Below are 27,277 nucleotides of genomic sequence, written 5' to 3' on the forward strand. Positions count from 1 at the left end.
TAACATATGACATCATACCTGCACCCCTCTAGCTATCCACCTGCGATTTTATAATAGAGCAGCCATCATCTACAACTATCTGATGCAGGACTTAGCCGATCAGCTGAGTGCTTGTATATGTTCCTGTATTGCACGCATTTGGGGAGGTTTGAGGGCTCAGTGCAGGCACACCCAGGAAGGTGTGGCCATTGAATTGTGTACCAATAGGTGCGCATTTTTAATACAAGTAGATTACAAAAAGAACGGAGGGAAACAGAGAGGAGGGGGAGGCAGGGTGCAGGGACAGCGAGCTCACTGTCGGGCACAGCGAGCACGGGTGGCAGGGCAGGGAGGCGCGGGAGATAACGTAGGCGTGGGCGCGGGAGATAACGCGGGCGGGGGCGGGAGAGATAACGCGGACTGATGGGAGATCTGGAGGATGGGGACACGTGATGGGCTGGGGGACTCGGGAGGGAGGGCGTTCGAGCACTTCCCTGTTGGGAAACAGCTCGGGTTTATTGGACGAATTATTCAAACGTGCGGGGGAGCACGGTTTCAGGTCTACTTGACCCGGGCCACCCCCCCCGGTGCCACGGGCTAAGCCGGCCTGATTGATGTGAGGTACAGGTGGGCGAAGGGGCGGCGGCAGTGAGATAACGCGGATGGGGCCGTTGAGCGCTTGAGCGCTGATGCGTCTCTCAGTGTCCCCCCATCGCTGCTAGCGCTACACCCTCATGCACGACTATCCCTGGCATATCCAGCGAAGCGCAACGAAAAGGAACGCAGCCTTAACGTGCGAAGTATTAATCTTTGGATCAAAGGAGACGGGGGCCTAACTTACGCTCGAGGAGGGGTCTACCTGGCCATGGCACCGCATGAAACCGCGGATTTCCCAAGGTGGGGAATGTGCGCGGAATGAGCAAATTCCCGGCAAGTTCCTCGCGACTTTCACGCAGATTCCCCCGGGTTGGGAATTCTCACTTGGTTTCCCCCTTCCACACACATTCCCCTTTCATTCCAATCACATTCCTCACGTATTCCTTCAAAGTGGAATCTAGACCCCGTGAGGGTCACGTATATATTGGGCCATGCATTAATTAGGGGATAATCATCAGGCGTCTGTCGCGTCGCGCGCGCGCCGGGTGCAGACCCGCGCTTCGACTTCAGTATTCGTTCGCGTGGCATTGCGGATCGTGGCTGGACAGGCTGTTGAGTATGTACGCATAAGGCCTGAATAATTCATGTATCCTTGGGAACAGCGCTCGCATCGAGGAAAGACAGGATGCCATATCTCTGCGTGAGGAGCGAGACAAGCCCGCGCTGGCCTCGTATCTGGCCTGTCCGGTACGTTCTCCAACTTGCCCCCGCACATCGCGCTTCGTTTCCCCCTCGATCCCCGCGTCGGCTGTGCTGCGCCATGTCTGAAGACGGCTCCGGCCCTAGCGGGAGCGGCAGGAACTTCACTGGCACAGATCTCCCTCAAACGGTGATACGCACGCGCCGCCGCTGTACGGTGCACCGCGACTACACTAGCGCCCGCGTGCGGCCATCCACCTCGACCTCGCTCGTCTTCACGCACCTCGACCTCTCCACCGCGCGCACCCATCGCGATCAGCCCGCGAGCACCCCATATCGACGCTCCAGCATTCCAGGCTAGACGCGATGCCCACGGACACACCGCGGCGCAGTCCACGCACGACCGAGGCCGGCATGGTACGCACCCGATCCACGTACTCTACATATTCTCTCCTTTTCTACGTTTCATCCATTCCTTATTCTTTCCCTGCGCACCTGTACATTTACTTTCGCTCCTGTCTCCTACGTTTCCGGCTCAGACATTCATTCTCGGTATCGACCTCGGACATTTTTCGTGTCATGGCTTCGACTGTACATTGCTATCTACATACTCGCCCTGTGCGTCGCATGTACTTAGGCTCACGTTTTGCTTATTGATGACCAGTTCACTCTCCCGCTCTTTCTGTGCGTGCTGTGTGCTCACCTCGTCTCGCCTTCGCCTTCGCCTTCGACCTCGACTTCGACTTCGCCCACGCCCACGCCCACGCTTTCGCCCACGACTTCGATTCCCTTCGCCTTCGCCAGCGCCGCGCGTGCACGCGATCTCGTCTCTTCACCCCGCGTCTATTCCCTCCTCGTCCTCCTCGCGCTCGCGCGATCCCCCGATCTATTCTCTCTTCGCGCTTGCTCCTCACGCGGCGCGTCGTAGCTGTTCTCTTCTTTCACTCTCCGACTTCCCGCGTCTCACGCTTACTCGGGCTCGCTCACTCGCCCTCATCACTGTTGACTCTTCGCGGAGTTGACTGCACATCAACGGGACTTCAGCGACTGAACGGGGCGATTCAAGAGATCGAAAGACTCACCAGAGCACTCGAAAACCATGTTGAAAAGAACGCAACTGTGATCAACATCCTCCGCCACGAGAACAACATCACGCGGGCAAAACTTGACGTCACCACCAACCGCATCGCCTTTCTTGAAGAGTTCTTGGAGATTGAGCCCGATAACGGGGATCGGGAGGAGCCGAGGGCGGAAGAGCCGGGAGATGCGGGTGTCACGGAAGGAGATGGTGGTGATGTGGCGGCAGCGGCAGTGAGCAAACAGTTGTGTCGGGGTACGCGTGCCATAGTCAGTCATTTCGGAGCTCGTCAGGTACGAGTAGACGGCTCACCTCGTATCAGAGAGCAACCAACAACACCTTCAAAATCTGGTTGGGAGTTACAAATCTCTCCAAGATGTCCGATCTCCCAGGGATCCCTGCGCCGGGAGAAGAGGCCCCACTGGCGCCGACTGGGCAGCACACAGGCACTCGTCTTGTCAGGTTCAACTGGCTCCAGAACGCGACCTACCCACTGAATGCTCAGAGCATTGACACCCTGACAGAAGCCCTGAGAGCGCATGGGAATACGTACATTCCTGGCTTTGGTGACGACCTTGAGAAGATCTTTGATGTCGACCTGAGAAACCGCGTCATCACCAAGTTCAAATCCCTCGCGACCAATTGGAAGCGTGCAGAGAAGAGCGCAGGGAAGGCACGCGCACCTGCGGTGTCGGAGCCCATAGACGGAGAGGGTGAAGACGCGGGATCCGATGACGATCCTCCCATGGATCGCAAGGTTGCTCGTTCTCGAGCTAAACCAGTATGTCCCTTTAGTACATCAGTAATTCTTCCTCCGTCGGACTGGGTCTGAAAATGTCAGTACAGACCAATCTGACCCCTTTCTGACCTGTCCGACTGTCCGACATCCGACCTTGCAAAATTTGCCATCCGACATTGCTGTATCCTCGTAGTCTGACATTCTGACCTCAATCCGACCTCAATCTGACTTCTGACCTCAATCTGACTTGTGTAAACGGCATTCCTGAGCGGGACGTAAAAATGTGTATATCAAGTCCTGTATACGAGTACATAGTCACTATCTAATCGAGGTCCTGTACACCTTCCTGGGACACGGATGGTGAGCATGGCGGCGCGTAGAGCTCCCTCGGCGATGCAAGGTACGTCCGAATCTTCGACACCGCACTCGTCCACTTATGCACATGTGCACACACCTGTGGGAGGCTCCGGGCCCACCTCTGTCCGGCATCACCATCCATACGCGTGGCGGCCGCGAAAACGAGGGGGGCGGCGAGGGGAAGCGCGATCGCCACACCACGGTGCAGTGGAATGTGAACCTGCATGCCTCGGCAGCGACGATCCATGCAAGGCCGACGCGGAAGTTGGCCGTGGCAGGGTCCGTCGACGCGAGGGCCAGGACATTGCATCAGAGGCCTGAGCTCCACGCAACGTTAGCGCGGACCAGACGGGTGAGGCGGGGAGGCGGGAACGACACCAGCGAGATAGGTGCACAGGCAACGTGGGCGACGTGGCGGCAACATGGCGGCGAGGCGGGTGACGCAGGAGACGTGGGCGGCGACACGGGGGCGATGGGGCAGGCAACATGGAGGTGGTACGGTGGAGGTGAGGGTGGATGGAGGCGAGTCCAGCGCGGTCCTGTAACGGGGAAAAATAAACGGATGAAAACTCACGTCGTGGATGAGATAGAGACGGGATGAGCACTCACCGAAAAAAACGGGCTGGACGTCCCACTAGATGTCAACATCGCAGGCAGGAGCCCGCTGCCCGGGAGAGACGCTGTTCAAACGTTACGCGGGGCACCTGTTTGGGTGTCAGTCAAGCCTGGCAAGTTGCCTGCGCAGGTGCTCACACACGCCGTCAACGGCAAAGACCCGGCCGGAGACGTGGCAGGCGACAAGAGGAAGACGGGTGCGTTTGCAATGTCCCCAACTTCGCCGTCGCGCCCGGGCGGGTAGTGGTGCCCGTACCGCTTTGCGTCAGGGCCCGGGGGCGAGACGTTCGAGCGCGCGTGAGATGGGAGAAGCGATTCACGAAGCGTTGAGTACGAGTGTGCAGTCGAAATGGAAGCGGAGGGACTCACATGGGAACCTTTTTCGAGTGTTCTTGACTTCGGGCTGGCGACGGGGCTCCTCGACCTCGTAGGGGAGAAGCTCATTCTCCTACTCAAGCTTGCAAATGCAGATTAGCGGTGGGGGGATCGTGGCGACCTATTTGGGTGACGCGGGCGAGGTGGGTGAGACCGAGTGCAAAAGGGCGGGTGAGATGGGCGAGGTCAAGAGGACGGGCTACGAAGATGAAGAGGACGAGGTGGGAGGTCGGCGACGCGCTGGCAGCCGGAGGTGCGGCTCCGCCTCGGGGACCCGTGGGAACCAACGCGCGCTGCGGGCCGTCGCGTGGACTCCAGCGCCTGGCACTGCCAGCACCACTAGTACTGCTTCTTCGTCGTTGTCGTCGCCCTTGACCTTTCCTCCCCCGGGCCCGCCTCTTCGCCTGTCCCCTCTCCACGCCGAATGGTGCGCATAATGCCCCGATCCCTCCCCCGCCCGCCTCTCACTATCTTCCAACCAAACACGCCCCGTCTCAAGTGACCTCAATACATGTCCGCGAACTCGGCCATGCTCCTCGTCTCGCTCGATGGCGACGGAACACCTTGTCAAAGTGCGTACCCACCTCATCCGTCTGTGTATATTATTCACATAAATCTTTGTTCCCTTCTTCGCCCCTGGCATCTCCCTCGTTATCCACTTGCGGAACCCACACCCGCCGACCTTGGACATCATCTACTACCAACTTGGGACCACCAAGGAATAGACGGACGCGTAGAGCGATCCTCCACCGTGGACCCTGTCTCTTGCAGCCTGACTCTCGCCCAGAGCGCCTCTCGCGCTGGCTCGCACCCACCGATCCCCATCTCCATCGCCCACGCTCCACCCGCGATCCAGCCCGCGTCCGCGCCGGTCGAAGACTCCTCCAACTCCAACAACGTCCCCTCCCTCTCTGGTGCCGACACGAGCATAAACATGGCCGCAGTGGTGCCCCGCCACCGTGGGTGCCTCGCCGCCGCTTGCCTGGAGCGCGACACTGTTCCGACGGGAGAGCGACAGCCTGCAGCACTCGAGCGGCACGATGGTCCACAGCGCACACACGGAGCTCAGGTCAGCCTACACCCCACCTCGTCGCTTGAGATGCTAACACAAGCGTGACTCCTGGATGTGCGCCCCGACGTTCTCCTTCCTTTCTCCACACCTTGAACCGCCCTCCGACCACGGCTGCACGAGGGACTGCGAACGCGAATAGGACGACAGCCCACGCCAAATCGAGCCCCGCGCTCCCCCAGGGCCGGTCGCGATGGGGCTTATGTGCCACGCCCTCATCGATGTGCCCTTCCCTCCACCATCCACCTGGCCCAACAACGTGACGGGCCCCAGTGCACTTGCCCGCGTACCCTTGGCGTCGTCCGTGGGCCAAATCGGCATTTTGCACTAGCGTGAGTCGTTGAACACTGGTGTGGGCGCGTCGAGCGTGCGTCTCTGATTTAACAACAGCAGATTTGACGGCGACCGGCGGGACTCGGACTGCCGTGTCCGAGGTCCAGCGCTGTGACGTGGACTTGCACCCCGTCCTCGCGTTTTGCACATCCCGCCCCGGCCATTCCACGCACTCGCGCTCGCATGGCACCATGCACAGCCTGGCGACAGCGGGAATGGGAGCGTGGGCGATGGCATGGATTCTGTCGTACGAGCATGTATTGGACCACTTGTGCCTGTATCTAGGATGTACACTGTAGCATTAACACAATATATCATCGTTAAAGTCTCTTAATTGTGTGAAATTCGATGGTGTATACGCTACAGTGCAGGTCAAATGGGTGCTGAGCACCAAAAAATTCGGATGGTCGGATGTGTCAGATGAGGGTCAGATGTCGGACAGCCCAAAAGTCCGACTTTCTGACAAATCAGACAGAGGACGAATTACTGATGTACATCTCTGAGCGCGATGATTAGGTGTTTACATACCCTGGTGTAGAAGCAGGAACAGCGCAAACGTAAGCGCGAGGGTACCAAGTGGGCAGACTCGAAGTATGACGCCGCATTCACTGAGAATGCGGCGTCGGATGATGAAGACATGCCGGAGAGTGAGGTCATTGTTGGGGACAAGACATGCTATGTTAGCCGGCCGCCATGGTACCGATCGGCAATGGTGAGCCTTCGTGGGACACATATTGTGAAGGACAGGGTTGCTTACTTGCCGTGTTCTAGCACCAGGAGTGCTACGATGACCTCGACCCACGAGATGATCCTGAGCCAGACCGCGCGACTCTGCTACTCAAGCGCAAGAAGGGTCTGGTAAAACTCACTGCTGTACCTCCGAAGGCGCAGACACTGAAGACTCGCCTGCGCATGTGGATGATCACCGAGGAGGCACTTGAAGCGAACCCGCACTGGTTGACTGGGGGCCGCGTCGCACCGAATGGGAAGTTGTGGGGCGATGAAGAAGATCCTGTTGATGATAGCATGACGAAAGGAGGAGCGAAGAGGAAGGGAGAGTCGTCCAAGGATGGTGACGGTAAGAAAAAGAGGCGTCCTGCTGAGGACATGAGTAAGGTACGGGCGGCTGAGGCGAGTCGTGCAGAAGCAGCACGAGGGGCAGATGATAACGAACTCTTCGGGAACATGACACAGGTGTGGGAGACTTGATGCGCATTCACGTGGATTATCAATCTTGTACTAGTTCTTGTTCTAGGCTCTCGAACCAAGTATCATTGGGCTCGAGTCCTGTCTGTGCGCGCGCGCCGGTGAATGTGGAGTGTAGTGCAGTGGTGGGTAAACTCACGCGATCAAACGAGTGAACAACCCAGAGGTTTCGCCGCAATCCCGGCCCAGTCTGGGCCCTGATAGGTATGATCGCAACTGCAGCGGCAAGCCAGGTCGTTGGAACGATCTCGACCAGGTGATACTGTTCGGCGTATGCAACAGAAACACCGAGATGATCTGAACTGTCGGAGGGTGAGCAGGCAACTGGAAGCGTATAGCATGCAGATAAAGACGCACTACATCGACCACGGAAATGTTGGAATGTCTTCTCCAGCGACCATGCGCTCGACGGCTGAGCACAACACAGGGGCTTGTCCGGTAAGCACAATCTCGAAATGGTACCTGATACGACAAGGAATGCGCTTGATCCCATCAAAGTCGACACAAGCGTGCTGATCTGAGTTGGTGCGAGTGTCTGCGGTTGATCCGTACCGTATTACATCCTTCGAGATGAAAGGAAGGAGTCAAGTGCCCTTGTGTGCAAGGAACGTTGTGTCGTGAGGCCGCAAATCATGCTCGTCACCAATGGTCAGGTGGGGGAAAACACGTCTGAGATGATAGAGAAGGGGCAGGTAGAGGCGACCATCTTCAAGCTGCCGAAGATTGATGAAGGTCTTGGTACTTCGGCGCGGCGTGTTGATGGTTGATGTGCCGTGTGCAAATGCCTCAATCTGCGTCCCAAGCGTCCCACGAACCGCGCCTTGCTCTCGGCAGATACTTTTCAGTTCCGCGCGTTCATACTCGGTCGCATCAGGTGGCAATGTGGAGACCTCGAACATAAGTGAGCCCTCACGTCTAGAACCTAGAGAAACACTCACGAGCTCATACAAGCGTAGCTTGTACTGCCAGTTCCGCATCAATGTGAGCTCCATCTCGCCCCAAGGGCGACCATTCAGGTTGACGTCGGCGAGGATCCCGTTGAAGCGCTCATGTGCGAAGAGCCACCAAGCATACACGGGCCCGAAGCGTTCATAAAACACTGGATAGTGCAACGCATAGTGGCAGTTGGGCACCATGTGTACGCCCAGCCGGACGAGATCATGGCAGAGATCTTGGATGAACCCATGACCGCGCTTCACGTCGTCGAGGGTGATCTGTCTCGAGGCGAGAATGCGTTCAGCAATGGATGCGTAGAGAAATAATCTGTAGATACGGGGGATATCTCGGGTGAATGTGGGTCGCTTTGAGGCATTGTGTGGAATTGGTGAAGGCTCGGAGCGCCTGGCAAGCTTGTCATTTTCGTCGCGCCAGACACACCAAAGCACAGTGGTTTGGATGTTCACCCAGCGACGCCATCAGGAAAAACACAATTTGCATATTAGCCCTATTGTGCTCTAACACATCTATCCACCAGACTTTTAGCTCTAATGTGGTCTAACACACCTAATCGCCCGACGTTTAGACCAAATGAGAATCAGCACACCTAACAGCAAACACATTAGGTCCCACATCTTACTAACATGTCTAATGTGCCGCAAATTTACACACATTAGAAGATGTTGAGGGTGTTTGATACTAGTGCTCCTAATCCTGTAGTCTGGTACTAACGTCTTCTATCGGGAGCGATGATTGCCACGACAATTCACAACAGTATAGAAGTTCTAGAGGATGAAATATATTGGTAGAAACCAGCATAATCTAACTACACTGGGAACAAAGACGTGTTACAGGCCACTAGGACACAAGCAAGGTGGCGATGCAGATGAAGTGGGCGACGCGGGTGGGCCCGTCGTGCACGCACGCACACCAGTCCACGTGGCGCACCGTGGAGCTTTCGGCCCACGACAACGGCGAGCACGACGAAGAGCACCCCGCCCAGCACACCCGCGAGGCTCCACTCCTCCTCCTCTCCCGTCCTCCTCTTGCTTGTCCTCGTCGGCCGGTGCAGTGGGAAGCGCCTCTGCGACGAGCGTCAGGCTCTCGGTCGCTAGTGTGCGCTCGCGCCCGTGAAGACCAGGCGCGGCGGGCGTGGCCGCGAAGTGGGCTGCGAATGCGAGCGAGCGAGCGCAGCGGCGGCGGCGGCGGCTGAAGCGTTCGCGGGATCTGCATCGACGAAGCCTTGGAGCCGGATGGATGGCGGGGCGCGAGGACCAGAGGAATGACGAAGCGGACAACATGGATGTGGGCGAGGCGGGCAAGGTGAGCGAAGCGGGTAACATGGAGGAGATGGGTGAGGCAGACGTCGACGCGGGGGTGACGCAGAAGCGGACGGGCGATGTGGGCAGGTGACATGAGCGATGTAGTCGTGGGCGAAGTGCCAAGGTGAATGCGGGCGAGGTGGGCGACAGAGACGCACACGACACGACGCGGGCGAGGGCGAGGTGAGCGACACGTGTGGGCGAAGCGGAGCCCAATGAGAGTACATCGCCACCGTGGACGTTCCAAAGCCGTGTGGGCGGAGAGGTCATAGGGAATGGTTCAGGGGGTCGGGGCGCGGGAGGTGGGGAGACAAAGAGCAAATGTAAATGAGAATGGGCAAGGGAGCGTAGCAAAAAAGAGGGGAACGTACTGCAAAGGAGCCGGGGGCGTTGCAGGCGACGGCTAGGGGGAGACCAAGCACGAAGGTTGCACAGCGGCGGGCGGAGGTGAACCGGTGACAGGCGGGCGATGTGCAACCCAGCGGCAACGGCCGCGTAATACGGTCGCGCCGGTATAACAAGCCTCCCGTGCACGTCCTTTAGGTTGACGTGCGCGTTGTGGGGACGGTGTGGCGCGGCCGGGGCCTGGGGAGGTGGTGGGCGAGGCGAGGAACACAGGAGGGCAGAACGGGGGACTCACCAAGACCAAGGGGGCCGCAACAGCTCATCAAGGAAGCGGTGGGCGAGAGGCGCGTTTGCGTGCTCCTTGAAGACGTTGCGCCGGGAGGAAAAGTCGAGGAAGATGAGGACGGGAGGACGGGGAGGACGGGCAGCGCGGAGGCAGAGTGACATGCTGGCAGCGCCAGACGTGTGGGAATCAACGCGCATTGCGTGGGCTCCAGCGCTTGGCGCTGCCAGCACCCTCGTTGTTGATGTCCTCAATGCTCCTCATCGTCTTCTGCTGCCACCTTACCTGTGTTAATCTGCATCGTCCACGTCGCCACGTCGCCCAGTTCTCTCGTCTCGCCTGCGCGTCACCCATCTCGCCCGTCTAGCACCGCGCCCACCTCTTCCGTCTCGCCCGTGACTTGCACCTCGCCTTGCCTGCCTCACCCGTCTCACCCACCCCGTCCGTCTCACTTGTGTCGCCCACCTCGCCCGTCTTGCACCCGTACGTCCCACCTTGCCTGCGTCACCCATTTCACGTGCGCCTCGAACCTCGCTCGTCTCGCTCGTCTCTCCCCCGTCTCGCACTTCGCCTGCTTCGTCGGTCTAGTTCGCCTCGCCCATCTTACCCATCTCACCCACTTCGACCGTGTCACCCACGTCCATCGCCGCCTCCGTGTCGCCCGCGTTTTGCCCACGTCACCCTCCGTCTTAGCCCACGTCTCGCACCTCCCCCGCGTACCCTGCGTCGACCGGACATCTCCCGTGCCCACGTATCACCTGCATCCCCTGGAGTCCCCTGCATCATCCACTTCGCCCGTCTCACCCGTGTCGCTCGCCCGAGTTGCGCGCGTCCCACTGCGTTGCCTGCATGTCATCTGTGTCGCCATCTAGCTCTCGCCTGCCTTATTGCGTTAGTCTGGACCCATGTCACCCACGTCGCCACCTCGTCCGTCTCATCCGCGTCTCGCTTGTTGCTGTCTTGCTCTCTTGTGTCATCCATTTCGCCCGCTTCGTCCTCATCGACTGCATCTCATCCCTGCGTCGACCTGTCGCCCGCGTTTTGCCCTGCGTCACTTTGTGACGCCGCATCGCATGTGTCCGTGCCGCCCGCCCTGTCCACGTTGCCTACCTCTTACCTCGCCTGCGTCTCCTGTCTCGCGCTCGCGTCCGCAGCTCGCCTGCGTCTCGCGCCCACGTCCACATCGCCCACCTCGCCCACGTCCGCATCACCTGTGACGCTTACCTCACCCACCTCGCTCTTGCCCGTGTCACCCGTCTCGCCCGAGTAGATATGTCGCCCACAGACTTTGTTCAGCATCTTTGTTTGTAGTCTAATGTGTACCTTGTAGTATTATGAACAAGAATATACCTGCTTCTCCTTCACGTTTGTGTGATCTATTGAGTGATATTGAAACATATTATGAGCTTGATACATGCCTACTGTGTGTCAATTAGTTCTACAGACCTCCACAATTGCAGCAATTAGACACTGGTTAGACACTAATTAGAGCTAATTAGGACTAATTGGCTCTAAACTTCCAGGGACTTCACTAATTAGTGAAGATCCTCTAATATGTCTAAGTTGCACTAATTAGTTCAACTTAGACCCAATTAGCAAGTTGTGTTTTTCCTGATGGCCACTGATTGTTACGTCGAAGTCCGAGTTCCGTTGGGAACGAGGCCTAGACGTCGAGTGGTTATGTCCGTGAGAAGTCTCTTGATGCCGACGCGAGTAAGCACGGTGCACTATCGAGTGGACCGGCGAGCGAGCGAGGTAGAGGGCAAGCAAGAGAGTCGATTGGCACTAGGCCTGAGGGACGTAGCTATACAGGAGGTCGAAAGATGGGGAGCGCTATGCTGCGTCGTCCCTCTTATAAGTACAAAGGCCTCGTGGCCGCGGTCCGTGAGGGGTGAGGTAACGGTACGTATACAGCGAGTCCATACGAGTCAGTACGCATCATGGCTACGGCGTGTAATGAAGTAGGTCGTAGTGAGGTTGCCATGAGGTACGTGCATGTCCGGGATGAGGCTGCGCAGCAGCATGAGGCAGAGAGTGGTAGTACAGCAGTCCCTGAGGGCACCAGGCGTAGTCCATGACGGAGATGACGAGGGATGGAGGAAAAGGTCCGGCGTACGCATGGTGTCCGTAACATCAGCTCCCCCTCCCGTGAGGGTTGTCCCAACCCTCAGTTACCGAAGATGTCGTCGGCGTCGAGGTCGGGGTCTTCACGAGGGCGGTAGCCGATCTGGCGGAGGCGTTCAATCAGATTGACGATTACTTCGTGGACCGTCTCTTCGAGTGACATCTCGGGTTCGCCGTGTAGAGGGATACCCGTCCTTCGGTACTGGCTGTAGTACGTGAGGAAGCGCCGCCAGTGTCCCGCGTTGATCACACGATCGTCGACGACCTCTTCGCAGTGAGCATTGCACCATTGAGCCACGACGTTGAGGACATGAAGTTCGAGGCTGAGGCGAATGCCTGGGGCCACGTAGGGGAGGGCTGCGGCGATCCTCAACTCGATGTTCTCGGGTGAATACCGTACTGGCCAATCGAGCGTGTATATTCCGATGAAGTGGTTGGCGGAGAGGTATCCGCGGAGGGCGTAGCGGCTGGTAGCCCCTTCCAGGCGGAAGGGTTGGGCGACCGGGTTGTAGGCTCGTAGGAGCTCCAGGGGGGGGCGTCGTCCTCGTCCTCGTGGTCGCTGGAGGAGGCTTCTCCTCCTTCCGAGTCCGCGTCGTTGCCCATGTCTTCATCGTCGTTGTACGGCGGTGGGGCCTGGACCGGAACGACAAGTTCGTAGTGAACCTCGTCGTCCGCGTAGTAGTGGGCTACTCGTGCGTTCGGGGACGGCGTGGGTGGTGTCGGGGTAGGAGGGCGAGGAGGTGGGGTTTGAGATCCGCGAGGTCCGAGGGCGGCGATCATGTCGGACAGGGTCAGGCCTGGCGTGGGGGTGGTAGGTTCCTCGTCGTTGTCTTCTTCTTCCACCGGTGACCCCCATTCCATGGCTGAGCTCTCCATGCCCATCCATCCTCCTGCAACGGCGCGTGTGCGGTATTCCTCTTCCTCCCAGGCGGCTCTGTTGCGTTCGGCTTCGGTGGGGGTGGGTGACGCTTGTCCATGTCGTGTATAGTCCGTGTGTTGCTTGCGACGGGGGAGGAGATCGGCAAGGGCACGTCCAACCTGGTAAGTGGCTAGTTGGCGGACGGCGAGTTCAGCTCCTCGGATGAGGAGGTGCATGGTGGCGCATGCAGCTCGTTGCGCATTCTCCTTGACTTGCGCTGGTCCAGCCGCCCGATGTACGAACGTGTTGGCCTCTTGGTGAGTCTGGTAGGCGTCGGCGAAGGTCCGGTATGTTTCGATGCAGTAGGTGGCTCCCGGGATGTGCTCGGTACGGATTCGTACTTGGTCGTGGAGATCAGGGTGTGCGATTACCCATCCAATAAGAAGGCCGAACGGGGCAGGGGCGTTGTTACGGAGGAAGGTGACCGGGAGGTGTTGGTAAGAGATGAGGGGTCTGTCGGTAATGAACCGGGGTACGGTGCGTCCAGTGGTTGAGGTGGACGAGTGGGTGGTAGAGGTCGCTCGTGAGCGGGTGGAGCGCGGGTTAGGAGTGGGGTTGCGAGTACGGGGCATGGTTGTGGTGGTGCGAGTTGTGAGAGTGAATCGGATGTAGCGAGTAGGGGATGGGGGTTGGTTCATAGTCGATGCTTCTTCTTATATGCGTGGAGAATGTCTGGCGCGTTGGTCAAGTGGTGTTCTGGTTCCCATGAGTTTTCTGCTGGTTCCCAGCCCTTCCATGCGACGAGATAATAGAGCTTCGGTTTCGATCTGCTTCCCCGCAGTTGGTGCTTGAGAATAGCTTCCACCTCGTGTTCTTCTTGACCTTCTATGAGGTCAGGTGGTGGTCTGGGCAGGTCTGGGCCGTGTTCTTTTGTCGTCCGGTACGGCGTGAGCAGTGTGGCATGGAACACGGGGTGTATCTTCCAACTGCGTGGAAGCACAAGTTTGAATGTGACTGGCCCCATGACTTCGGAAATAGGAAACGGGCCGAGTCGCTTTGGCGCCAGCTTCCGATAGGGGTATGGAAGCCGGAGATTCGTTGCTTCTAACAGCACTTTGTCGCCCTTCTTGAACGTGATTGGGTGTGCTGGTGCCCGTCGTGCCATTGCTGCGGCAGCCTGATTGTGCGCGGCGATCGTGTTTTCCTGATCGGCCTTGAGCTGTTTTAGTCGTTCCTGCGTGCTAGGATGTTTGAGGTTGCTGCGGACTGTCCCTACTATATTTGGCTGGTATCCATAGAGTAGTTCGAACGGTGATTTCCCGTTACTGAATGGGTGCGTTGATTGTGTGCAAATTCGAATTCTTTGAGGCGGTCAGCCCAGTGGTCTGGGTCATTCGCGGCGTAGATTCGTAGTGCTAAGTCAAGTTCTTGATTGACTCGTTCAGTTTGTCCGTCCGTTTGTGGGTGATAAGCCGTGCTCATCGTGGTTTCAATTCCCATGGCCTTGTGTAATTCTTTGAATGCTTCTGCTACGAACTGTGGACCTCGGTCTGATATAATTTTGTCGGGGAGTCCGAAACGGCTGAAAACTTGTTCCCATAGGAGTTTGGACGCTCCCACTGCCGTAATAGTTTTTGTGCATGGTGCAAAGATCGCCATTTTGGTGACGTCATGGTCAACGATTACTTGTACTGCATCAAAGCCATTTGAGGGTGGGAGATCGGTGATGTAGTCGGTGGTGATTACTCCGAACGGCCGTGTATTGCCGCTATGTGCGATGGGGATCAGGCCAGGTTTCGTTGGGTGTGTGTTAACCTTGAGTGTCTGGCATTTGGAGCATCCTCGGACGTATTGTGTGATGAAGTTCCGCATTCCGTTCCATATATACTCTCTTTGGACTAGGTCGAACATCTTCTGAATGCCTGGATGGCCCATTACTGCTGGCTCGTGGTATAGTTTGACTATGTCCCGGTACAGTTCTTCATCTGGAGGGACGTATACTCTGTCCTTGAAGAGTAATAGTCCGTCTTCCTCCGTCCAATCTTCGGGGTTTCCCCATGTTGGTTGTCGACTTTTTGAGTCTTTGGTTGTGAGGAAGTGTACTAGGTCTGCATCTCTGGCCTTGTTATCGCGGATTCGTCGTTGTAGTTCGACGTTGATTGTGTTGATGGTGAAAATTTGCTCTGGTAGCATGACAATATCTTTGTTATCGTCCTCCCCCTGTTCATGGTCTGTTCTCCTGGACAGAGCGTCCGCTTGCGCTATCGTCTTGCCAGGGTGGTGCTTCAGTGTGAAATGGAATTCATTGAGGTAGCTGTGCCATCGTGCTTGTCGTGTGTTCAGTCTTTGGGCTGCCCTGAAGTACGTCAAATTTTGATGGTCGGTGATGACGTCTATGGGGTGTGGTGATCCTTGAAGCAGGTGTCTCCATTCCTTGAAGGCTTGTACAATGGCTAGTAGTTCTCGATCATATATTTGATAGTTTCGTTCTGCTTCTGTGAACGACTTGGAAAGATAGGCGCAGGGGTGCCATAGTCCATCTGTTCCTTGTTGCCGTAGCACCGCTCCGGTTGCAACTTTTGACGCATCACACTCTACTTGGAATGGCCTGTGTGGATCTGGCATTTGTAGGATAGGTCCGTTGGTGAATCGATTCTTGAGTTCTTGGAACGCTGCTTCGCATTCTTCGTTCCACACAAACGGTGTGTCTTTTCTTGTAAGTGCCGTGAGGGGTTTAGCCACCTTCAAATAATCCTTGATGAAGCGTCGATAGAAATTGCCGAAACCTAGGAACGCCTGTACTTCCTTGAGTTTCTTGGGTGTTTTCCATTCCAGTACTGCTTTGACTTTGATTGGGTCCATAAGGATTTGGTTTGGTCTTATGATGGATCCCACAAATTCAACTTCGGTGACATCAAATTCGCATTTTTCTCCTTTGACGAATAAGTCCAATTCTTCAAGTCGTTTGAGGACTCTTAGTGTTCGTTCGTGATGTTCCTTGATATGGCGGGAGAAGATGAGAATGTTGTCCATGTATATTACGATCCATCCTTCGCGTATCATGTCTTCAAAGGAGTAGTTCATCATGCTTTGGAAGGTTGCCGGGGCGTTGCACAGGCCAAAGAACATGACTGTCGGTTCGAATAGGCCGAGAGGAGTGATGAAGGCAGCCTTCCACTGATCTCCTTCTTTGATGCGTACGTTGTTGTACCCCGCCCGTATGTCTAATTTAGTAAAGAAGTTTGCTCCCTTGAGTTTGTCCATGAGATCGCTGATGAGGGGTAATGGGTACGCATTCCGTATAGTGCCTTCATTGAGTGCTCGATAGTCTTGGACGGGTCGTAGTGTACCATCTTTTTTGGTCACGAAGAAGAACGGTGATGCGATGGGTGATTTGGATCTCTTGATGTATCCTTTCTCTAGGTTCTCGTGTATGAAGTTCTCCAGTTCACCTTGTTCCGTGAGTGTCAGAGGATAGATCTTGTTCCATGTACGGCTCTTGTTGAAATCAAAATCTGGTTTGAGATCAATCGCGTGGTCCCATGGTCGTGTTGGAGGGAAGCGTGCTGCCGCCTTCTTTTCGAATAGTTGTCGGTAACCTTTCACGAAGTCTGGTAGGATTTCGTCTAGGGTTCTCTCTACTTTCGCCTTGCCTGCTTCGATCGCGATTTCTGCTGACTTGGTAACTTTCTGGACTTGGGCGGTCTCGTATAGTCACTGGATGATTTTGGAGGGGTAGTGTGTGAGTCCTTCATCGTCTTCATCTATCTCCAGATAGGCCAGTAATCTGTCCTGTACTTCGCCCTGGAGTGGATATCCCCACAGTCTCCCTTCTGGAGCTGGCCGACTTCGTCGTAGTTTGTCAATCTGCTGCTGTTTCTTGATATGCGTAGCGTCGATGGTTATTCGTCCTGATTCCCAATCGATCGCTGGGTTGTATTTTCTTATCCATGGCATGCCAAAGATGACGTCGTCTCGTCCGATGTTGGCAACATACCAATTTGTTGGCAGTAGTTTGTTCTGAAGTCGAAAATGTCCTTCTACTTGGTGGGTGATGTTTCTTGTGCTGTTGATGGAGTCGTCCGCGTTTCTGAACCGTATGGGGACGGGGAGTTGGACGGTTGGGAGATTGTATTTGTCCACCAGTCTTTGATTGACTATTACTGCGTCTGCTCCCGAATCGAGGAGTCCTTTGATTTCGACGGCGATTTTTCCCACTTCCATGTGACCAGAGAGTAAGAGCGCGTGCCTGCGTCGCTCTGTATTCGATACTAGTGTTACATGAAAGTTGGGGGTACTAGGCAAGTCCGGCGTCAACTCATCTTGCCTGTTCAAAAATCCTGTTCGTCGTCGAATCGTGCTGCGTTCACTTGGACATCTCCGTCACTCTCCTCTTCCTCGGCCTCGGCTTCTATGGTGACTTCTCTGATCTTCTGCTGAGGTTTTCCCTTCTTTTTGTTAGGGCAGAACCTGGCGAGGTGTTTTCCTTTCTTGCAGAAGAAACAGAGTCCCTTAGTCATCAACTCCTTCTGTTCTTCGGCTGAAAGTGCATTGACGTTTATCTCGTCCGTTCGTGTGGCCTTGACAAATCTGGTTTTGTTTCTGGGTTGTCGGTCGAGTGCCTTGTCCAGCTCCTTCTTGAGCTTCCAGTTGCGGTCTGAATCTACTGCTCTTCCCATCCATCCTTCGAGATCTGGTGGTGCTGGGAGTAGACCCATAATCTTATCTCGGATGACTGGTGGCAGTGCTTGTTGGTACCAGCCGAGCTGTGCTTGTGGGTCCGTGATACCCGACTTGCGTATGAGATGGATGAATTCTCCGTTGAGATCGTTGATGGAGTCGAACTGTTTCTTGCCGAGCATTCGGAGTTGATTGGCTGCGGCGAAGGCTTCATTGATAGGGGCAAAGGTAACCTGGAGCTTGTTGAGGAAGTTGTCCCAGGTTCCGTAGCCTTGCCTTCGTCCTGTCACGTTTCTAACCCATGCATTGCGTAGGATAGATGTCTTCCAGACTCCTGCCGTCCCTCCTTCCATGTAGGAGAGAGCGGTGGTGATCATTGTTTGATCGTCTGGGAAGTCGATAGGGCGTGCATCGAACATGAGGAGGAGTGATTCCACGAAAGTGTCGAGTTTGTCGCGTGTGCCGTCGAATACTTCTGGTACTTTGACTTTGCCCTTGCCTCTTGGTATTCCGAATGGTCCTCCTGGGGGGCCTCCTCCTTGGTACCCGTCTCCTCCCCCTCCTCCTGGAGGGTCATTTCCTCCACCGGGGGGTCCTTGTGGTCTTCTTCTGTCTGGGTCTCGTCGTCCCCTTCTGTCGCCTTGAGGGTTGTCATCGTCCGATGGTTCGTCATCTGGGTCTCCCCTTCGGTGACGATGGTGACCTCTCCCCCTCGGATCGTGTCTTTCTGGTATAGGGTCGAGGACGACTGCTTGAGGGCGGAGTGTGATGGTGGCGAGGCTCGCTGCCGATTCTCCTGCATCCGTCGGTCTCCCAATTGCGTAGCTTGGGACTGCTTGTCGGCGGATTCCTGAGAGATGTTGGAAGTGAAAGTCGGCTTGATCCCTTTCTTCTTCCATTTTGGCGAGCTTCTCTTTCATCTTGCGTATTTGCTCTTCCATGTCTTCGCGCTTTCTTTCAAGCTGTTGTCCTATAGGTTTATTGGTGTCTACCTCGTCCTCTGGTGTGGTAAATCCTGACGTTCTCGGAGAGCGAGCAGGAGGGTGTCTTGATATTGATCCTGGGTCTTGTGCCGTTCCTGTTGGTTCTGTCATGGTTTGAGTAGCCATGTATGCTTCCTCTGGGAGTGGTTGTGCGTGGGTTGAGAAGTTGCTCTCGGGTTCTCCGGCTGGAGCCTTTTCTCGGGCTTGTGCACTCGGTCCTGGTTCGGTGGTTGGTTCGGACAAATCTGGTAGCGGGGTGATTGCTACCGATAGTGGTGAACTCCTTGGTGTGTTTTGATTACTGGATGTTATTCGTCTGGTAGCTCCTATCCTTCCTGTTTGTGGGGCCTTGAAAATCGGTTTCTGTTGACCGAATATTTTCGTAATCGCTCTTTCCTGTGCTTCGATACAGGCCTTGTACTTGTCGTCTGTTCCTGCTGGAAGCGTTTGCGCGTTCCAGTATCTAGCTGGGCACCTTGCTGATGTGCAGCTGCTCCACGTTCTGTTATTGTGATGTATGTCTCTTCCGGTGTCGGTATTGAATGCGTGAATTCTATTCTTGCAAGCCGTGTCTGGTTCAGTCATGGAAGTAGTCTTGGATAACTCCCAACGCGGTCCGGAACTCTTGAAGTTCCTGTAGTCTTCCGAGGTATTCCGGGTGAACGAGGTTGTTGGGGAGGTCGAAGACGAAGTTTTCAAGGTCCTTGATGTCGTACTCGAGCCTCTCTGTTAGGACGTGAATGGGAGCGGTGGGGTTCAGGGGAAGCTGGATGTGGTCTGGCGCGTCCTGCGGTGCTTCTGGAACTTGCGGGAGTACGTTGATGATGTTCTCGAGATCGCGCAGGTGACCACCGAAGTCCAGGAAATCCTCTTCGTTGAACCTTGCGAGTAGGAGTGGGTGGTCTGTGAGAATCTCAAAGTTCTGCACCCCTTGTTGTACCGCTCGAGAGAACGTGTGGAGGTATGTGTCCGAGCTTCCGCTGTTTGATGTGGCAACGAGTGTTTCTTCGTGTTCCTCGTTAATAGGTAGGGTATGACCGCTGCCTTCCTGTCCTGGTCCTTGCAGTTGTGCTGTGTGTCTTTCCTCTGGGGTGGGTGTGAGGATAATGGGGAGTGGGTGTACTTGAGGGGTGTCCTGTCGAGCCTGGGTGTTCTGTGTGGAGTCCATGGTGCCTGTTTTTCTATTGCGTTCTGCTATCGAGCAGTTCGCAACCTTCTGTCCTGGTAGATGGGTCCTCTGCACTTGAATAAGTGGAGGGTTCAATCTTTCGACCTAATGTTACGTCGAAGTCCGAGTTCCGTTGGGAACGAGGCCTAGACGTCGAGTGGTTATGTCCGTGAGAAGTCTCTTGATGCCGACGCGAGTAAGCACGGTGCACTATCGAGTGGACCGGCGAGCGAGCGAGGTAGAGGGCAAGCAAGAGAGTCGATTGGCACTAGGCCTGAGGGACGTAGCTATACAGGAGGTCGAAAGATGGGGAGCGCTATGCTGCGTCGTCCCTCTTATAAGTACAAAGGCCTCGTGGCCGCGGTCCGTGAGGGGTGAGGTAACGGTACGTATACAGCGAGTCCATACGAGTCAGTACGCATCATGGCTACGGCGTGTAATGAAGTAGGTCGTAGTGAGGTTGCCATGAGGTACGTGCATGTCCGGGATGAGGCTGCGCAGCAGCATGAGGCAGAGAGTGGTAGTACAGCAGTCCCTGAGGGCACCAGGCGTAGTCCATGACGGAGATGATGAGGGATGGAGGAAAAGGTCCGGCGTACGCATGGTGTCCGTAACACTGATCAGCCTTTGGAAGCCCACGATTTTCCCCAAGCTCAAGGTAATATCAGCTCGCAATATCACTGAGCAGAACGTATGAGCTCACATTGTTGGGAAGGCGACCAACGCATGAGGGCCACTGAATTGAGTTGACGACGGCCTGGAGACTCCGCCAACGCTTGGCATCGAGAAGATACCCGTCAATCAGTAGGGAAGTGAACATGTACTTCGCAATTCCTGCCGTATAGCTCAAGTCAGATTAGAGATCTCCGCACGTGTGCAGCCGCGCTGGTGTGTACGCCCAGCGCGTCTGGCTCGCATCCAGGATCTGGCTGAGTCACCATGCCCAATGTAATCTCGCCTTACTGGGCCAGATGCACGCACCAACGCGTCCAGCCGACTGCGCAGGCTGGCACATGCAGCTGGCAGCATCTGGTGCACCAAGCTACTAGGTGCGCTCGGCACATGTAGCGCATTGCGCGTTGCGCCCGGCGCAGAGGATGACGTAGAAGGCTCACCGTAGAAGTTATGCATGAAATCAACAGCTGAGGATGACACGGGAGACCATCCTACCAGCTCGTCCATCACCGAAAAATGTTTCCCGGACTGGTCCAAGATCTGTTTCCGCGCTTTCTTTGTTGTGGCATCCTTCGAGAGAAACGAGTACCTGAGCATCTCAAGTTCATCTCGTAGCCGCAGTTCTAAAGGTGATGTCAGCACTGAGGAACAGAGCTAGCACCTGTGGTGAACTGCTCGCAAGTGAGCGGCTTCCGATGTGGCACAGTGCTCACTCACCAGACCATGTACAGCTGTTGATGAAGCACGCTCGCGAGAGCGCTTGAACGTCCTACGCTGCGCTCTCGCGAGCATGCTCCACACTCGTGCGCAGCTTCCGTCTCATGCGGTGCGCTCGCACGGGGCTTCCAACGTGATATGCCCACGCGGGGATTCCAACGCGACGCCACACTCCCCAGACCGGTGCGGCAGTGGACGAGGCACGGTCGCGCGTGGCTTCAGACGCGATACGATCCCGTGTGGCTTCCAACGTGGCATGCTCGCAAGACATGAGAGATAGAAAGGGAACGTACTTGAATACACATATGCTTCGGCTGTCTGCAGCTGATCTTGTGTAACCTCGCAAAAGGAGCACAGAAGTGTGTGTTAGTGACCGGCGGACCCCTTGACCTTCGCTGCTGCAGGTGTGTCGCTCGAGTGGCACTCGACAGCCGCATGCACCTCCACTGGATCGCTATATCCATACGCGTCTAGGTGGATACCTGCGTGCGCGTAAAACCGGAAAGTACAAGTCCAGAAACCGGGTGTACCAGTGTACAAGATTTTGAGTTCGCGCGTCGCGAGCGCCAGAATATGATTTATCTCTTCCAGACTTGGCTCCTTCGGTCCAGGAATGACCACTAGAAGGTGTACATTGCGCTGTAGGTACCGAACTGAGTGACACAAATTGTTAAAAGTTACGTATAATGCGCCCACGGAATGGGGACAATCTTTCGTGACACCAAACCTGAATGTAGAATTGGTAAGCGTAGCCTGTAGGCGGAGCATATCCTGATGCATACCAATCAAGATTGATGGTCAGACTGAGACCAAACGGGATCGACCGGAGTGTTCGCGGAGGTCCAGCAAACGCTTTGACGTCTTCAATCCGGCCATCAGGCATGCGAAGGCGAACGTGATCCAGCTTTGTTGCTCGATAGGCTTGTCCGTCTTGGAAGTCCTTCAGCACACCGCCGTTGTCTGGTGCATCACTGGATGAGAGATCGAGGTTGCGGACAAACTCTTCTCGAAGGAGGAGACGCGGGAGGGCTTTGAGCAGTGGCGCATACAGCAGGATTTTGGCCGGATCGCGCTTTGGTTTTGGATCTTCACCGTCAGATACCGCTGCTAAGCGCTTTTCGGATGACTTGTAGGCGACACCTTTGCACCTAGGGACTGTGCATTCCGGCCCAGAAAGTGAGTCGAGGTCGTCCTGAGAGTACACCTTGTAGCAGAGAGTGCATACAGCCACCTGGTCGAAGTAGTCGTCGATGTTCAGTCCCAGTCTCCGACGTGCTGTTGCAAGAGTTGTTGCTGGCTTCCGAGGCGCAATCGGGAGAGGCTGCATGATCTTGATAACGTTGAGGTGGTCTTTGAGTCGTTTGTCACAATCTGCGACAGTGGTGTGCTTGAAGGCGTTGTCGATGACGGTGAGGAGGTAGATGAGGCGGAACTGCGGCGCCTCGATTGTCGCAGGTACAAGCAGCCGTTCCGATGGGTCTTGAGTGAGATCGCGGAGAGCTGGACGTGGTGGGAGACCGTTGTCCTCATCTGGAGGCTCCGACTCGCTGTGACCACCGGAACGCGTAGGAGAGGACGGCGCAATGTTGTCCAGATGATCTGCAGGGTAAAGCAGAGGGGAGTATGCTGGATCAGGAGAGGGCGACCTTGAGAGTAGTTGCCCAGTGGCCCCAGGTGAGATCAGAGACTCAGCACCAAAGGCAGGATCTGCGGAAAGGTCATCCAGACCTGAAGCGGGGGGCGGGATTGGGAAGGAAGGAGATTGTCGACAGAAGCACTGAGACAAGAACCAGAGGTAGTGCTGTCGTCGCGGCCCAGTGGTGCAGAGGAGTGGTTTTGCTGCCGGCACGTACGTTTGCCGTCGCGTCGTGCGTGCATTGCTGCTACGTGCTCAGTTACAATTCCGTAGCCTAGAGGTTCCGTCCTGCAGTGTGTGCAGAAGCAGTGGGTGTATCTAGGTGTATAATTGCGCGGCATGTTGATTGGTAGCCAGTAGGGAGGTAATGCCGATGTGGGAGGGAATGAAGTGCGCATACAGTGACCCCGACTCATGCGCTCGCGCGCGCGAGCAAAGTCCAGCTGGATAAGCCCTGGATTGGGACCTTTCAAAGACTTGTCAGCCATAATGGCTCGATTATCCTCTCACGGGGCCACAACCCTTTTAGGGGTACTCAGGAATGTGCAAGGTGTTGAACATTGGATATCGAACATACGTACATTAGGACAGTTTACGCATCCACATGGACTCTGTGAGATACTTCCCATAGTTCCATATGTCACTTCACTGCCTTGTAGTTCCTTATCTCTTCCATTCCGTTCTTCTACGCTTCTCTCCTTGTTCCCTTGTTCCACTTACGGACTTTCTTTGTCTTGAGCGCACAGCCCGCACAGCATCGTATCCATCTTCTGTCCGGTCTGTTCTCAGCGCCATCTATGTCCTCCATCATTCGCTTACGTATGCAGCTCCTGAGATAGTATATAGGGAGGACTCTGGCTCGCACTGCTCTTCAGTCGTTCTATCACTGACTGAGGAGTAAGTACCCCACTCTATGCACTCCTTTATACATATGCTTACTGTATCTGTAGTCGCTCCTCTTCGTGTGCTTACAGGTACTACTTATGCCCTCAATATAGTCGTTCTATCACTGACTGAGGATCGCTCCTCTTTGTGTGCTTACAGTCGGTCCCTGCCTTACTCAGAGTTCATCACAAGGAATCCGTCAGGAATCCACTCATTTCACACATATGTTACACTACAGGGAATCTGCTAGGACATCTGTAAGGAACTTGCCGGGAACTTGCTCATTCTGCGCACATTCCCCACCTTGGGAAATCCGCGGTTTCATGCGGTGTGGGTAAGTATCTCTCTCCTGGAGTCTACGAACTGACCAACGTCCTCACTTTTCTCACTCTACCACAGAGGCTTTGCGCCGCGGTTCTTTGAAGCCGTCCATGTACAATACTTTTTGACTAGCAATATCGTTAGATCGAACTCTGTCCGCATCACGTAACTCCCTTATCGTGCAACGCCCCGCAATTCACCTTCTCCTTGCCTCCGTACTTTCACCTCCCCGGACAGCCGTCGTCCATCGCGCTCTATAACCTCAGTCAAATATCCTCATGGGATCTCCGCGCATCCCAATTGATGTTGCCGAAGTGGTCATCGACGCCGTGGCGGCCCACGAAGACTCCAGGACCCTCACGCGCTGTGTCCGGGTGTGCCAATCATGGTTTCCCCGAAGCCGCTACCGCCTCTGGAACAGGCTCATTATTTCCAGATGCGATCAGCTGCCCACGATCTGCAGCATCCTTGCACACGACGCCTCTGTGCGCTCGATGGTCCAGACCGTCCGGTTAGAGGCTACACAGAGCTCGGATGTCGACGTGCCAACACCTCTCCCGATCGTTGCTATCGTGGTCCTTCTTCCCCACCTAGGCGACATTACCGCATGGGAGTTCTACAGGCCACTCTCTTCTTTCGGCCAATCTCTTTTTCTGACATCCCCGACAATTCTAGCTTGTTTGCGACAATATCGCGCTGTGAGGAAGCTCGTCCTGCAGGACTACTCTTTCAAGACCGCTTTGCACATTTATCGGTTTTTCAATGCGTTTCCTGCGTTGCAGGACGTCCGGATGGATAATATGTATAAATCCCTGAAACCAATCTCAAATATATCCCTCCTCACGCCCCACGCGCATCGACCGGGCCTGCAAACGCTACATTTGGATAAGGTGCGCACCTTCTAGCCTGAGACCGACTTCGTGATTGATCTTCAGGTTTTTAGTTCCTTTCACCTCGGCTGCAGTGCACCGCGCTGTTTACTTCCAACAAGGAGTCATTGTTGGATATATCGCTGCGCAGCGGAACCGTTATTGAATCTGGTGGGTCTTTCTGCTTGTATAGTTGACGTCTACTCCGATAACGTTCGATCTGCACAAGGTTTCGAGATTTCTTGTTTCACAAACTTGAGGTATCTATCTATTCTGCAAGAACTCACCTATTGCCCCAACTTCGGACTTTACAAAGCCTGTCTCAAACTCCCTAATTCACTGCTCTCTTTTACGTTGACATTCCGGAGTTCTGTAGTGTACTGGGACAGCGCTCGTATAACGCAAGAACAGATGAACATCGTGCAGCAGTTGTCTCAAGTGATATCGCAACACGCCAGTCTCCAATCGACAGGTCTCACGTGCGTCATAGAGAAGCCGAGGCGGAACCAGATGGATCGCTGGACAGCTTTGCTAGAACAACTGTTCTCGCCGTTGTTATCAAGAGGTCTGTTGCATATTGTTCCCCCAGACTACTCGAGTACGTCTTCTTCCCCTGAGAACATGCTCATGCAAACTGATTCCTGTCCGCGTCGTTCAAACTAGCCCAGGAGACGCACATGTCAGAGTATGGGCACAATCGAGAGCCTGATCGAGTCGTATTTTCTCGTAGTGGAAGATGGGCAGCAAGCACCCTGTGGGATCGTCCCCACGTGTCAAAGTCGGGCATGTCAGAATGCATCGTATGGGACAGTCAGACCGGAAAATCTCACCCCTCCCATTGGCACCACCTCGCAGATCTGCGCTCCTACCCAGGTCGGCCGTTCCCTTTCGCATTCTGTCCCACTGAAAGACACTGGGCCATCGCATCACGCGATGACATAACTGTCTTCCATCTTCCGGTCGAGACCGCCTCAACGGGACCCACAAATCACTCTCAACCCGTTGGTCGCATCCGCCTTCATCTGGATTGCTTGATCATGAAACTGTTGTGGTCTTGGGACGGGGGCCACATATTCGCACAAGATGCGGCAGCAGATGTCCACGTCTATGACGCTCTGACATTCAAGCACCTCCGCACCCTATCTCCCCCAGACATCTACAAGGAAATGTCTGGAGATCAGGTTCCCAGACCCTGGGACCACAATCTGCATAGGGGATCATTGACGCTATCGGCGGATGGACGATATCTCCTTTCCAACGTCGCGCTGCCAACCTCCCTTTCCAAACACTCTGTCGGATTCAGACACAACTCGATCTGCGTCTGGACACTCGCCACCGGTTCCTGCGAAGCCCACTTCCTCCGCCAATACCACGACGGCCCGGTCCCAGAGGCCGACACGTACCTGTACGCGACCGCCCTCCGCCAGGACACCAGAAGTCCCGGACTCGAGCACCGCGCCCACGTCGTCGTGATGTGCGAAAACGGCACCCTGCTCACCGCCGCGGTCGGCTCGCCCGACGGGGTGACGACCATCCGACCTGCAGGGTTCCCGGCGGACCTCGGACTCATCTCACACGCGTTGTTTTCCTCCGACGGGATGCGCGTGCTGGTCGTCAAATTCACCGTGACGTTCCTCGTCCTGGATACGCTCACCGGCGCGACGATCGCCTCCCTCGACAGCGGCCGCTACCCGACGCTCTGCAGTGGCCCCTGGCTCGGGATGAACGTGGTGCTTTCGGGCGACGGCCGCGTTGCGGCGATACCGAGCCAAAGGTGGATGTTCGAGGAGCGACCAGAGTGGTGGCTCTGGAGGCTCGAGGACGGGATGCCGCCGCGCAAAATGCTCGGACTGGGGGGCACTGGACCGGCCAGTGTGGGGAGATGTGCGCTTTCCTGGGATGGTTCGGTGGCTGGATTCGCCGCTGCAGGAGGAGACGTGTTCTTCCGGAATGTGGAGGACAGCTAGTGCAAAGTACTGCTAGTATACCCTTCTTATGACGGTCCGACTTTCGTCGAACGCGCTAGGCGAAACGCGCGCGGGAGCACACCGCGGCCCGCGAAGCTCTGCGTGATTTTCTTCCATTATCCGGATCAGATGAATCAAAGGGGTTCATGCCATCACGCAAGACGTAGCGTACCATGTGTTTGCCCGATAAGCGCAGTCGGTGAGCGGCGGCGCGAGCGTGGAGACGTCGCCCGGGCAATTAGAAGAATTTGTCTCCCCAACAGAGGTTCGGGTGCATCGGAGTAGGCTCGGGCGACGTTGAGAACTGCAACGATGCCGGAGCCAACTACTTGAGAGATTGATCACGCTTGAAGAGCTGAGCATCTGACGGACGCACCGATACATAGGAATCGCGATGGGCTCCCCATGACGATGTTAGCCCAGAGCCCGGACTCCCATATCGCAACGGCGAACCAGATGA

At 55.6% G+C, this 27,277-nt stretch overlaps 5 protein-coding genes across 5 annotated transcripts; 2 read left to right on the top strand and 3 right to left on the bottom strand.

Moving 5' to 3' along the window:
• Positions 1-1,396: 1,396 nt before the first annotated feature.
• Positions 1,397-3,327, top strand: BXZ73DRAFT_76362 (uncharacterized protein; the record flags this gene model as incomplete). The annotated part of the gene is made up of 7 exons (XM_048022409.1): positions 1,397-1,519; positions 1,624-1,692; positions 1,815-1,893; positions 1,940-1,959; positions 2,320-2,586; positions 2,676-3,134; positions 3,286-3,327. 7 exons carry the CDS (start codon positions 1,397-1,399, stop codon positions 3,325-3,327), a joined length of 1,059 nt encoding a protein of 352 aa, XP_047879494.1.
• Positions 3,328-7,069: 3,742 nt separating this feature from the next.
• On the bottom strand, positions 7,070-7,351 carry BXZ73DRAFT_4988 (uncharacterized protein; the record flags this gene model as incomplete). The annotated part of the gene is made up of 1 exon (XM_048020336.1): positions 7,070-7,351. A coding segment is annotated over one exon (282 nt), but the record flags the coding sequence as incomplete, so codon positions are not given.
• Positions 7,352-7,979: 628 nt separating this feature from the next.
• On the bottom strand, positions 7,980-8,186 carry BXZ73DRAFT_220 (uncharacterized protein; the record flags this gene model as incomplete). The annotated part of the gene is made up of 1 exon (XM_048017636.1): positions 7,980-8,186. A coding segment is annotated over one exon (207 nt), but the record flags the coding sequence as incomplete, so codon positions are not given.
• Positions 8,187-21,505: 13,319 nt separating this feature from the next.
• BXZ73DRAFT_99926 (uncharacterized protein) lies at positions 21,506-23,017 on the bottom strand (the record flags this gene model as incomplete). Its single annotated transcript, XM_048028167.1, has 5 exons — positions 21,506-21,621; positions 21,670-21,778; positions 21,836-21,866; positions 21,922-22,846; positions 22,993-23,017. The coding sequence occupies 5 exons, from the start codon at positions 23,015-23,017 to the stop codon at positions 21,506-21,508; spliced, it is 1,206 nt and encodes a 401-aa protein (XP_047879497.1).
• A 2,870-nt stretch (positions 23,018-25,887) lies between these two features.
• BXZ73DRAFT_99927 (uncharacterized protein) lies at positions 25,888-26,817 on the top strand (the record flags this gene model as incomplete). The annotated part of the gene is made up of 1 exon (XM_048028168.1): positions 25,888-26,817. The coding sequence occupies one exon, from the start codon at positions 25,888-25,890 to the stop codon at positions 26,815-26,817; it is 930 nt and encodes a 309-aa protein (XP_047879498.1).
• Positions 26,818-27,277: the final 460 nt, after the last annotated feature.

This window comes from Epithele typhae (genome assembly GCF_022376455.1).
Source record: "Epithele typhae strain CBS 203.58 chromosome Unknown BXZ73scaffold_14, whole genome shotgun sequence".
Classification (NCBI taxonomy): domain Eukaryota; kingdom Fungi; phylum Basidiomycota; class Agaricomycetes; order Polyporales; family Epitheliaceae; genus Epithele; species Epithele typhae.